Source organism: Cebus imitator, unplaced genomic scaffold, assembly GCF_001604975.1.
Source record: "Cebus imitator isolate Cc_AM_T3 unplaced genomic scaffold, Cebus_imitator-1.0 Scaffold43, whole genome shotgun sequence".
Lineage (NCBI taxonomy): Eukaryota > Metazoa > Chordata > Mammalia > Primates > Cebidae > Cebus > Cebus imitator.
Genome location: NW_016107358.1, coordinates 2,712,302 through 2,726,448, shown reverse-complemented (window position 1 = coordinate 2,726,448; position 14,147 = coordinate 2,712,302). Strand labels below are relative to the sequence as shown.

The 14,147-nt window shown below is 39.8% G+C and overlaps 1 protein-coding gene across 10 annotated transcripts in view; it reads left to right on the top strand.

The window, feature by feature from the left end:
* ATP13A4 (ATPase 13A4) overlaps positions 1-14,147 on the top strand; it is a 174,324-nt gene that overhangs the window by 29,427 nt on the left and 130,750 nt on the right. For 8 of the 10 annotated variants that reach the window (XR_001824590.2, XR_001824589.2, XM_037737825.1 and 5 more), the window contains exons 5-7: positions 281-325; positions 4,544-4,634; positions 5,557-5,713. Coding sequence is in view for 8 of the 10 variants with exons in the window: in XM_037737825.1 (XP_037593753.1) it covers positions 5,651-5,713 (63 nt within the window). In the remaining 2 variants the exon portion in view is untranslated. Of the gene's footprint in view, positions 1-280; positions 326-375; positions 1,425-4,543; positions 4,635-4,827; positions 5,348-5,556; positions 5,714-14,147 lie in introns of those variants that run through there. The other 2 variants (XM_017526640.2, XM_037737826.1) reach the window with 2 other exon arrangements.

Here is a 14,147-nt window from a genome sequence, read left to right as displayed (position 1 = left end):
TTGTGTGAAGTATATCATATGTAAGACTTGAGAGTTTTAGCTTTCACAGATTGTGATCTTGAACAAATTATTACATAGTCGTCCAGTAACATTTTTCTCACCTGAGAAATTAGTAATTCTAAGGCCCTGTCTAGTTCTAATAGTCTCTGATTGTTAATAATCATACCCTAACTTGTATTGTTTTGTATACTTAAATTTTTAGGTTAAAAGTTCTCAAAATTAAGTACACTGATATGAAGTTTCTGCCTGGGGACCGACTCTTTTGGCTTTTGTTTTATAGGTTGTCTTTAATGACTTGGAGTTGTTATAACAGCTGTCAACTGAGGTAAGCTTCACAGAAGGGGAGCTGCCTTACCTCCAGAGAGGAGCTTTCAATTTCTTATTTTTGGAAATAACAGAGAGCAAAGAAGGCTCTTCTGAAAGTGAAGCAACAGACCACCCCAAGCCACTGGTAGGAGACCAGACCTGGTGTTGAACGGGGATGTTTGAGAGTAAGATCTCTGAGAAGCAGAGATAGCATCAGCCTGCTCTTTTCTTCTGTAATTAAGAGGGAGTCCCTGGATCTTTGTATTAGACCCTTTAATCTAAGGGTTGCTAAATGTTTTACAAACATTAATTAATTCAATTAGACTTTACACCACCACTTTGAGGCAGGTAATTCCTCTTTGGGATATCACTTCTTTGCTTGCTACCACAGACTATATTTTGGGGCAGATTAGGATAATTAATAATAACAGTAAAGCCTTGAGTTTAGATAAAGTTCTATAACTTAAGGTCTCAGGTGCTTTACAGATACCAGATTTGTGTAATGAGGACTGAAGAGGAAGCTTGAGCCAGCTTATTGGCAATGATGACAAGGCAGAAATATTGCACTTGTTTCAGGTTCTACTCCGTGCTAAAGACACATGACCTTGAACAGCTCTTTGTGACCTCTTTATGACTCAGTTTCTACAGCTTTCAAACGGGGGTGATGTTATTACTCACCTCCCTACTTCACAGAGATGTTGCGAAGAATAATGTTTGTAATATGCTGTGAGTTCTCAGATGAAAGATGGAAATTAACATATAATGAAATATTATTACCATTTATCATCACACAATCTAAATGGGGCAGACAAGTGAAGCATCAGCATCCCCACGGTCCTGGCAGAGAAACCAGTCCTGCCATTATTTCCATTGAACATGTATCATAGACACTCACAGAGGCTGAGAACTGCTCAGAGCAACAGACATGCTCCTGAAATAATCAAAAGCAAACTGAGATGCCAGATCAGCAGAGGTAGCGAAGTATTTATTTATTTTTTTTCTGTTTTCCATGTTCATTCTAATTTGGGAGAGACTATTTGAGAAGAAATGAGTGCAGGGAAAGAATCAGAGAATAATCGAAGGAACTTTTCCTCTTGGACATTCCTCTCAATTCCAGGGTATCAATATATGTGTATAATTTGTAGTCCCCAGAATGGGCTGTGTGCGAGCCCTTGTCCGTGCCTTTGCTCTCCATCTCCTTTGTTAATAGTGCTTTCCTTACCCATCTGCATTTATGTAGGCCAGCATAAAACTCTGATCTTTATGAGAGCTTCCTGGTCTAACTCCCTACTTGAACTTCCTGTTATTCTTGTGTAATTAGCATATTATATAGTTTTGTTTTTTNTTTTTTTTTTGAGATGAAGGCTTGCTCTGTCGCCAGGCTAGAGTGCAATGTTGCAATCTCAGTTCACTGCAACCTCTGCCTCCTGGGTTCAAGCAATTCCCCTGCCTCAGCCTCCCGAGTAGATGGGACTACAGGCACATGCCACCATGCATGGCTAATTTTTTGTATTTTAGTAGAGACGTGGTTTCCCCATTTTGGCCAGGATGGTCTCAATCTCCTGACCTTGTGATCCACCCTCCTTGGCCTCCCAAAGTGCTGGGATTACAGGCATGATCCACCACACCTGGCTGGAATTTATATTTTGGTATTGATTGTGTTTCTTAATGGACTTAACTTTTCTGGAGCATAATTTATTAAATCTTTATTCTTCATCTATTACAGATCTGGACATAGTGAAGTTAGTCAAACTCATGTTAAATGAATGAATGAATGGAATCCTTCAGCAAAATGTCAAGATTAGACTTCAGACCATACCAAATCCTCATCTGCCATTCTCACTGTGCCACATTACAACCTGTGAGGCACATACAGTACAGAATAGAAATACTGAAGAGGCACAATTAAGGAAAGAGAGGCTGAATTAAAATCAAACAATTTCTAAAGAGAAATAGAAGACGTAACTTAGAAGGTTCAAGAAAACTGTCTACATAAATACAGCATTGCATAGGAAGGACCGAGCTGCTTTAGCACTTGATTTCCATAATATGAGAGCACAGGCTGATCAGGAGCAACAGGCATATTTATGGAGTTCAGTTTGCCTTCCATATTATTGTCACTCTTTGCATTAAGCTCAGAGCTAGCATTCGGGACCTCCACGCATGGTGTTGGTCTGTATTTTCCTGCCACATGTCACTCCCCTCTTTTTCCTTTACACACCGCATGCTGCAGTGGGGCTGACGGACTTGCTGTGAACATGGCCATGTGTTTCTCCCTCTGATGACCCCCTTGCTTCAAATGCTCTTTCCTGTGGGCACACTCTTTGTTCGAGCCTCAGCATCTCCACCTGTTGAAGTCTTTTTTGTCTCTTTTCAAGCAATGCCTTTCTCAATAGGCTTCCTCCACAAAGAGGCTTTTCTGGTCATGTAAATGCAGAACTCCTTGCAGAGCACTTTGGATGTGCCAAATAAATGTGTAGAAGTGGTATTAGCCTAGTAGCTAGGATCACGGATTGGGAGAGCTGCTTTGCTTAGGTTCAAAAACTCATTCTGTCACTTACTAATGGTTTGAATGTAGGCAAATTATTTAATATCTGCACCTGTGTTTTCTTGTCTGTCAAATAAGAATGGCCAGAATAGTATCAACCACTGAGGTGTTTGTCAGGATTGTGTGCAAAAGAGAGTGTACACTGTTTAGAATAGTGCCTCATATCTGGGAGTGTTTGGTAAATGTTCTCTTTGCTTTCCCAATCTAGCCCTGTTTCTGGATATGCTTATCTTTGTAGACCAAAAACACTAAATGAGGGTGAGTACTGCCCATACGTAGTGTTGCCATAGATAAAATCTAGATGTTTTACCAATAGAACTCCCAAGGAACTTGAAGAAACTCTCTCACTATTGCAGTCCTCAGTTCTACTGAACCATGTTGTGGAAAATAATTTTCCACAAACACTTGATTTTTATAAAAGCTTTTAATGTTCTTAGGGACTTACATATTTGCCTGTTCAAGTTTGGCTTAAATATTGTAACAGCATGATCTGATTCATTTGAGTGTGGTAAGTTCGTATACAGTTTTTCCTCTAGTTCTTAATCAGTTACACACGCATCTCAATCCCACAATGGTGCATGAGTTGCCAAGTGTATTCAGGAACCCAGCCAAAAGGAAACAGTGCAAATATTGCCGGTGATAAACAGGAGAATGAATTGCTTCTCTCTCACCTGCCCAATGGCACTGATATGCATTTGCCATGTCACATACTAATACTCCTCAACCTCCATCAGTTGAGATGAAATTTGGAATATCCTTGTTTTATATTTTTTTCCTGTACTAAATATATAATTACTGCATAGTAAAGCTGATAAATGTTTAGTTAGTTTTCTTGAGGTTTATTTTTTTTAATTGAGATATGCTTTTAAAATTTATTATATTTTTTCATTGAGACATAATTCACATTTCATAAAATTGACGCTTTTAAAGTATACAGTTCAGTGTTGTTTAGTATATTCACAAATCTGTGAAGTCATCAGTAATTCTAGAACATTTTTCTTACCCCCCCAAGAAACCCTGCACTCCTTATAATTTGACCCTGTGATAAAATGTTAATTTTATTTTCATTTGTTTAGTTAAATTGTGTTAGCAATTTTTTGAAACCAGGAGAACTACATAAGTATTTTGTAATTAATATTACAATGAATTTACTTAGCTTAGTTTTTATGTTTATATTTTACTATTTTCTCAAGGTTTCACACATCCAACACACACACACACACACACACACACACACACACAGACACACACACACACATTGATCTTGGTCACATTAGGGTTATTTGGGTCAGGTTGGAGATACCATTGCTAATGTAGCTTGAGCAAGGGACAGTGGACAGGGTGAAGGTAAAAATAACTATCTTTTATTGAACACCTATTATTTCCCAGGCACTATTTCTTAAAAAACGGTTTTAGGACGTAGGTTCTATTATCATCATCTTTATGTTACATGTGAGCAAGTAGAGGCTAATGGAATTTATATAACTTGTTATATCCCAAGGTAGCATAACTACCACCTAGTAAAGTCCAAATTTGAACTCAGGCCTTCCAAATTTAGTGCATATGCCCTTAACCCCTCTGTCCTAACACCTACTGTTCAATTGCACATTTAGTTGAATAATCCTAACAGCACTTGATCAGTGCTGTACAATGTACTTTCACAGTGATCTCGTTCCATCCTCTCAACAGTCCTGTCGGCTGGTACCGGATGAGAAGAGCCAGTTCCTATGGTTAAATGATCACACAGCAAGGCCAGTGCAGAAAAGCAGCTGGAATACAGGTATTTTGCCAGAGCTAGCGTACGGGTGTGTTTCTCTACACCACACTGGGACTTCTAGCACTTATCTTACCATTCTGTTCCAGCTCTTATAATAATAACCCACTTCCCGTCATATTTGTTTGGGTGTTTGAATCCGTACATCGACACAAGAGTGGCAAATATGACTTCACTTTTTTATGTAGTCCCTGTGCTCAAGCAATGCTTATTGAATAAGTGTGTAAATAAATTAAAAAAGAGTCTTGCCATATAGTCACTTGAATATTTTATTTCCAGACTTCCTTAAGTGTTGAACCATCAATATTTTATGAAAACAGTGACACAGACTAGTTTGATTATACCTTTGTTCTTTTTCTACATGTGTTTCAAAAAAGTAAACTTAATTTCACATACCCATTAAACAGAATGTTTTTTGCATATACAAGGAAATGTGATTACAGATTAGTGATAATTTGCACTTTTTGTAAGCAAAATGAATGAGAGTAGTATTGAAAACCTATGGATTGAAGCTTTCATTAATCAAAGAAAATCTGAGACTCTGTGCACTTCCGCTCACTCCAATTCCTTAGGCCATCTGAATAAAGCAGTGACCTGGGAGTTCTTACACCCGCTTCTCACTCCTGAGAAGGGTCCTGCCAACTCTGTATTGTCTTGTTGGATTTGCAGTCAGAGGTCTGATGCTGGCAGGCACTGGGCAGGCAATGAGTTCTTTCCCTGTGAGTTGGGCACAAAAAGATCGGCATGGGGGCAGCCTCCTTTGAGACAGCTGCTCTGAGAGAATGCAATAAGCAGACAGCAGCCAGAAATTCCTCCTAGCAGAGGGTGACTTGTGGGAGTAGTTCAGTGTGCCAAGTATTGTCATTTGTTGAGGGAAGGTGTGTGCTCAAGGAGGAGTTTTAACCTGGAGGATCATTAACTCTTTTAGTCAGCTGAGGAGCTGCAGTGGCTTGGCGAGTTGGAGTTCGTCCTGGAAGCATCTGCCCGGCAAGGTCAGGGAGGAGGTGTGGAATAACTTTTTCATGGGGGACCAGTTTGAGAAGGGCCAGCACGCTTTGCTCAATGAAGGAGAAGAGAATGAGATGGTAAGATTCTAGCCATATTCCCTTCTTCCCATTCTCACTCCTCAGCCTCCAAGACACACACGCACACACGCGTGTGTGCACATGCACACACACGCACCACACACAGAGACTTCTCTGCAATTTCACTCTGGTATTACACGAGAAAAGATCATGTTTGAGAAATCTCTCTATCCTGTAAATGTAACCTCTGACAGCAGAAGTTTGCTAGAATGAAAATACTGTATTCATCTTATCAAGAATGTTTTCTTTTTAAATAAAACAGATAGGGAGAGAAGCACCATGCCACTTTATGATTCGGGTTTGAGCCTCATCCGTATAGCAAGTTCTGTTTGAAATACCTAACAATTTTAGGAAATCCCTAATGTGAGGTGTGGTGTATTCCCTGACAGCTAGAAGCAGAAGTTCAGCAGCGAAGCAGGAGTGCAGCTGGGTCTTTGACCTTCTTTTCTTCTCACATATCTTGTTTACCGAGTCTATTGGACAGGGAAGACATACAAAATTAACAATTATCAACTTACACACATTTCTGTTTCCTTCTTGAATTTTACTTTTGTGGCTTCCTCATTATAGAGATTAGTTACAGAAAACTTTCAGTAGTTCATTTTCTCCTTTATTTTAGTTGTGTTTCTATCCTGAGATCTGTAGAAAAATCAGAGAACTGTAGGAAAACCAAAGATTACTTTCATGCTCATGATGAATTTAAAACTGTATTTCTCCGTTGCAATGTAATCAAGAGAGAGTTAGAAATGTGTACTTCTGTTTAATAAGGTCTTTCTGCTAATTGTGTAAGCACATTCTTTTATGCCAGTAATGATGTAATTAAAATGTTAAAATGTGATGCTCTCATTCAATAATAGCATTTTGTCTTTCTGGAATGAATATGTAAATAACAAACCTGAAAGACACTTACTTAAATGTTTTCTCGGTTAATTGCTTAGCCCGACTATTAAATTCTTTGTTCCTAAACTGGTCTTTCAAGTCTAATCTGTTTACCTGTTCCTATAGCAACAACATTTTTTGGACTTTCAAGTGTAGATCCCTTCTGCTATCAAAGCTGAAAAAATTATGAAGAAGTAAAAGGCACATTAATTCAGGTCCCTTTCTTAACCATATCCTTTACTTCATTCAGATTTGACTGCCAAATATGAATTGCCTTCAGCTCCCCCACAAATGTCACCAGAAATGACTTGCTACCTCACTTTGGATATCATCCTTGTTTCTTTCAGGAGTTTTCTTTAGGAAGTGAATGTTTCATTACTCTCGATATTAAGTTGAAAAGTTTATCTTCATCTTGAATACTTTTCATCAGAAGGCAGGGGCTCCTTGCTCTGAAAGTTCTCTCTCTCTCTCTTTCCCTTTTCTCTCTTACTCTTTCATTTAGAAATACACTTACTCTTTTCCAGTACACCTATTTTTGCTCTTGGACAATTTGTATTTCAAATGTCAATAAGAATCATTTATTTTCCAGAAGACATTCACGGTTCTAGGAAAACTGTTAACCTCTTCCCTAGCATACATATTCCACCAAAGCAATTTAGTTAACAGTTCATCTTCATAACAGCACCATCAGATGCATCAGAATGTCCACCTAATTTTGTATGCAGCTGAAAGCCCCGTTAGGAGAGGGCCTTTGATATGGAAAGGGACACTGTGTTTTCTGCTGGGCAGTCATTCGGCCAGTAGTCTCAGCAGAGGTGCAGCAATTAGTATGCACTCCTGAGCTCTCCATCCTCTTCTGCCTAGAGAAACCTGGCCACCTGCCTGTTGCTGTTCGTGACACTCTGTTCCTTTTTAACTCATTCCTGCATCCCTTGGCCAGAGCAGTAAACTATAACACTTATCTCTCTCTATCTATTCTACATATTTTATAGTGATTTTTAGTATACAGAGCATTTTCTTGGCCACTAGCTAATTTAGTTGTCATCACAACCCCATAAGGTAGATGCTGTGATTCTTACTTTAAAGATGAGGAAGTTGTTGCATAGATAATTTCCCTAAGGTTGTGTCAACCAGTAAGTCTAGGAGCTGTGGCACCACACAGGTTAGTTGAAGTTGATAGCTCTTTTGTCTCTGGACCTGAACATAGCCCACTGATACCTTCTTCAGTTCTTCCAGATAACATTGCACTCTTAACAGAACACATTCCCTTTCTTCATAAAGCAAAGCTAAAGAGAACATCAACATCCAATCTTCTTAGATTCCCCAGGATCTATTCTGTTATAGATACTTTGAGTTTCTTTTTTCTTCTAGATAATTCGAGTATCTGAAATAAGTCTGTCACCTCTGACTTCCGTGTCTAGAAATGTGTCACACCAAAGTGTTTATAGTTAAGTGCTTTATAATATACTTTGCTTGAATCTTTGCAAAAGTAATTTCTCTGGTGGTAGAAATTACTTCAAGTTTCAAGAGAAAACATTATAGGGTTTAGACCTCCTGTCAAATAAAGAAGAATATTCTGAGGCCTAAAGATGCCTGGGATTATCTTCCATTTTAGAGTATTAAAAAAACTGGCTGTGCTCTGTGGCTCACGCCTGTAATCCCAGCACTTTGGGAGGCCAAGGTGGGTGGATCAAGAGGTCAGGAGATCGAGACCATCTGGCCAACATGGTGAAACCCTGTCTCTACTAAAAATACAAAAATTAGCTGGACATGGTGGTGGGGGCCTATACTCCCAACTACTTGGGAGGCTGAAGCAGGAGAATTGCTTGAACCCAGGAGGCAGAGGTTGCAGTGAGCTGAGATTACACCACTGTACTCTGGGAGACAAAGTGAGACTCTGTCTCCAGAAAACAAACAGAAACAAACACCCAAAACAAACAGGAACTAAATAGCAACCCAAGGTGACCTGAAAGTAAGATCCTTAAGTGCAAAATGAGACAGGAGCCAAAGGAAGAGAAATTTTTGGAGGGAGAAGGAAGGAAAAGTGAGAAAGTGACCTTCGAGGAAGGTTCACCTAAATGACTGCCTCGGAAAGGCTTCCAGGAGGAACCTCCCAGAGAGCACTGGAACTGGAGCAGAGGCCTGGCTCTCGGTAGCCTTGGGCTAGCCTGCTCTAGACTCAGTTTGTATACCTGCAAAATAGGACTGGTCTTTCTTACCCTACCCGACTCACAGAGCTCTTGTGAAGATCAGTGGAGATAATCCATGTGAACATGTTTTGATAAGTATACAGTTCTGGCAAAGTGTGAACTGCTATTATCTAAATAAAGGTAGAAGGAGCCAGGGCCTTAGCAGTTAACCAATTGAATAAATACTACCCCACAATAATGAGGTCATCTCTTGTCATTTAGTTATACCAAAAGGAATATGTGCTTTTATTCATAGAGACCACTTATAAATGGAGAGGACCTGGGTTACCTTCTACTTGCCTTGTGCCTACTTTGGGAAAACACTTACTTTTCTTTTCCTTTCTTTCTTCCTTCCTTCCTTCCTTTTTTCCTTCCTTCCTTTTTTCCTTCCTTCCTTCCTTCTTTCCTTCCTTCCTTTTTTCCTTTCTTCCTTCCTTCCTTCCTTCCCTCCTTCCTTCCAATTTATTGACATTTATATGTTTTCAACTAGATTCTATTAATTTTGTAACTGATATTATACCAGCCAGTACTGGGTAGCTAAAAACTAGTAAGTGAAAAAGCATAATAAACTCTTTTTGGGCTTCCATGCCGTTTCTGAGAACCTAGCAATGAGCACATAATGTGGCAACAGGGTTGGTGTGTGGTCGTTGCCACATTGGAAGTCCCGTCATGCCTTTAGCGGGAGCTAGGAACATTTTTCTTCACCAATTATTTGGCTCACTTTGATAGCTGATGTTCCTCTTTTCCTCTCTAACACCCGGGAGCAAAAGCACCTCCCCCACCTCAGTAGCCACTTGTTTATTATGCTCCATGAGCACCTCTCAGTCGGTTGCCAATGTTAACTAGTGAACCCACAGATCTCATAGTGAGGGAATTGTGTTCAAGGCTGAGACATTTTGTCATTTGAAATGTTCAGGAAGCTGGGCCACTGGCCAAGTCTAATGTCTTTATTCTCCATTCATTGCTGCAGCACTCCCATGAAGTCAACTCATCTTTGATATAAATTGTAGAGGAGTGAGATTTAATTGCGTCTTGAAGACAGGGATCCTGCTTGATTCACGTTTTCTCAGCTTCTCCCTTTCCCTTCCCAAGACACCCAGAATTTAACACAGTGCCTGGCACAAAAACTCAGGAGATGATAGCATTATTGCAAGCTCCATTAACCGTAATTTTGCATTCTGAGAACGGGGAGGCAGCAGGGCTCAAAAGTAGGAGTGGTTTGGGTAATTTAAAAAGAAACCTAGAAAATGTTATGTTATTTATTTGGAATGGTCAGTAGTCTCAGGATTTTATCAATTAGTTTCCCTCTCTCCCAAGAATAACAAAAGCTTATTCTTCTGAGTTAATTAGCCATACGGTACTGTTTTTCTATGAGATGCTTTATCTTTTCATCTATTCATATATAAACTCAACAAATATTTAAGAAACCTCTACTTTTTTCCAGGAGTCCTCTGTGCTAACCAAGGAGGAGTTTCAAAGAATAGCAAATAGCTTCTGTTTTCAAGGAGCTCACAATCTAGTGGCAGGGCCGAGTACATAATTTGAGCAGCCCAGTGTGAAGTGCAAATGAGGTGTACCTTGTTCAACAATTATTAAGAATTTCAGGATATTGATAGCAGACTATTGAGCCAAATGTAGGGTCCTTCTGAGTGTAGGACTCTCCTGAGTGTAGGTCCCTGTGTGACTGCACAGGTTGTAGGCGCATGGAGTTGTCCCTGCAAGTTGGGGTACAAGCATAATGAAAGTGTGATATAATAGGTATTTTGAGAGTTATGCATACAGAGCTGTGGGAACACAGAAGAAGGAACAATTCAGTCAAAGAAAACTTCAAGGGGAAAGATGACATTTAATTTTCTTGGAGTGGTGGGTGATTTTGAAGAACTTTATAAGACATTCTAATGAGTATCTTTTCCAATGATTCTCAAATATTGATCTGTAGAATCATGTGGGAGAATACACACAAAATAGATTCCTAGGCCCCATTCTAGACCTACTGGATTAGAATCTTCGATGGTGGAGCTGGACTTGGTCAGAATGATTGTGATGCCAACTTGGCTGATACAATGTGGAAGCCATTGGAAGTTTTGAAGCAGGGAGTAATATGGTAGGGCTCCTTAAAGGATGTTATATCGTAGAGTGAACAAGGTTGGTTGGAAGAACAGAGACCAGTGAGGAGGTATTTGAAATAGCCCAGGTAAGAGTAATAGGACTAAACTATAGCCTTGTCAGAGAGGATGCTGAGTAAAGAATGGATTTAATAGAAATTTAGATGACAGAATTAAAAAGATTTCATAATCTAGACTGGAAGGCAAGAAAGAAAAGGTAACAGAATGAGTAGTTATGAAGGATGTCTCTAAGGTTCTTAGCTTGTCCAATAGGGAAAGATCATGATGTCACTTAATTCTAAAAGTAAAAGTAGGAACAAGCTGAGAGAAGGGATGGCAATAGTAAGAGCAAATGCTTATATGGTGACTGATCTGAGCCAAGTTCTGAACTAATAACTTCCCACATGGTAATTTATTTAATGCTCTCAGCAACCCCATAAGGAATTATCATCTCTGTTTTATGAATAAGAGAATTTAGGCACAGGGAGGTTAAGTGATGTTACCAGGTTCATTTGGTAAAGTAAATGGCAGGCTATGGCTTAAGGCCTTGCCTTAAATAGTAATTTGCTGCCTCTCATTTTTGTTAAATTTTGGATGTACTACTTCAGTCGTCGATGGTAGAAAAAAACATCAGGGTGTAATTGAAAGAAACACAACACGAGGAGGCTGGAGACCAGCATTGTTGTGTTGGGTCTAACATTGTTTATTCCTACAACCATAGAGCACATCCCCTCTCTTGAACATTGCCCTACTTACAAGATAGAGATAATGTTACCTAAACACCGGGGTTTCAGTCTACGTTCTGCTGCTGGCTGCATAGAAATCCAATCACTGCTGCTGGTGTCATAGAAAGACAAGTATTTCTAGGAAAGATGGCTTTTATTTGGGTGCTGCAGCTGAGGAAATGGGAGAGCAATCTCAAATCCACCTCCTGACTGACTATAATTGAAGTTTATATAGCAGGAAAGGAATGTAACTATATTGAGTAAACAGGAATTAAGGAGGGGTAAGGAAGTCATGAGGGATGAGGGGCCTGGTTTCTCACTGTTTGAATGTGATGATTGGTGAGTTTCAGTTCCTTGATACTATCTGGGAGTCCTGAGGGAGGAACTCAGATAAGACAAATGTAAGTTTCAATCTTCCAGACCTGGAGGGTCAATTTTAATATTTTTATTTTAAAAGAATGCCGGGCGTGGTGGCTCACGCCTGTAATCCCAGCACTTTGGGAGGCCGAGGCGGGTGGATCGCGAGGTCAAGAGATCGAGACCATCCTGGTCAAAATGGTGAAACCCCGTCTCTACTAAAACTACAAAACATTAGCTGGGCATGGTGGCGCATGCCTGTAGTCCCAGCTACTCGGGAGGCTGAGGCAGGAGAATTGCCTGAACCCAGGAGGCGGAGGTTGCGGTGAGCCGAGATCGCGCCATTGCACTCCAGCCTGGGTAACAAGAGCGAAACTCCGTCTCAAAAAAAAATAAATAAATAAATAAATAAATAAATAAATAAAAGGCTGTAAACGTCACTTCTATGGGACAATTGGGCCAGTTTCAATAATAATACCTTACTGGGTTGAACCAGGGCTCAATGCAGATGCTTTCTTCAGGTCCTTTCCAACACACACACACACACACACACACACACACACACACACACAATTTAAACATTTTTAAACACAGATAAAACTGCTGTAAAACATCTTAATAAATTTAAGTAAGATTCCATTTTGTTTCAAAGTGCTGTGAGCTCTTTGGTCAAGGTATGAAAACACATATCTGGAAACATTGTATCAAGTGGGAACTGGAAATTTATGGCAGTCGTGTCAATTACTCATAAATAAAGAAATAAGGAGTACATCCACTGGCCAATAATTAACCAATGCTGAACCTTATGAGGTCCTCAGGCCCATGGAAGAGCACAGGAACTTGAGTTGGCACTTTGGTGAGTGAGTTGCTCATTTGCTAATGCATCCAGAAGAGATTCATTTTGGGTGCCCGTTTCAAGGGTTTGTGAAGACTAAACAGAGCAGGTTGACACGCCTAAATGGCCCATAGCTATTTCTGAGTGCCCTTCATATAAAGCTTGGTAAGCTGCCTGAAACCACAGGCTGGGTAGAGTTGAAAGGCAGCTCAGAACACTGTCTCCTCAACTTTTCCCTCAGCCTAAGGCTACTCTTGACAATGAGCACATCTGTACCTGAAATGCCCCCTCAGAGAAAGAACAAGAGAGGAGGCCCAAACCTCCCGAACGCTTTCCAGAGAAACATAATGTCCCCAGGCCAGGACACTCTGATTTCAGTGGATACACACAGGGCCTTGGATGAAACTGTAATCACTTCAGCATTTTCAGAATCTGTTGGCTTCTTGGGGAAACTATGGCTGAAGGATTTTGAAACTCTGGCACTTGAGTTTCAAAATCAGTACTTAGAAGATAAAATTGTGAAAAATGATTACTGTTTTGAGGCAAGTTCTAAAACAAACTATGCAAGAATTAAGTGTGGGTAGATGGAGAGATCTGAGACTGTATCTTATTTCATGTTTATATTTAACATGTCACATTGAATTTAATTTGATACATTTCTGATGAGGTGAGTTGAAAAATGTGTGCATATATTACAAGAGTTTCTCTCTTCTCTGCTGACTCAAGTGGGTTGTCAACCTCAATCTCACAAAAGGAGGTATTGAGAAACTATATAATTTACCCAAATCTGGCATCTAAGAAGCAGCAAAAACAACTTAAGCATAGGCAGATCGACTTCAAACCTTCTGCTCTTAACTCAGTGTACTTTATGCTTTTGATGTAGCCTGTTATTACTAGTACAAGTACTAGCACTGCTACATAAGCTCCACACAGTACTCATTAGTTTAGCAGTTATCTTATACTTTGGGCTTATTTTGGACTTGTGAGAAACAAAACCTCCAGGTCTGTTTTTATACATGTCTTAAATCTCTGATCTTCTGATCATAGAAGTAATTAGGAGCACAAGTGCTGAAATCAGATCACCTGGATACTCCTTCAGTTTTTAGCCATCTGTGCATGCCTGTATTGTAGAAGTGGTCTCTCTTTGTGTTTCTGTTCCTCTCCCAGTGGTACCCTCCTGGGCTAATGATTCAGTGTTAGGCTTGTAGTAGAGATAGACAGGGTTATCTGTTGCACATGTCCAGACTCAGTCTTAGGCAGTCCCTTTGTTATCTTAGCTTCAGGGAGTAGTGCTTTGTCAATATTCGTATTCATATAAGCCAAATCTGTCTTTTTTTTTTTTTT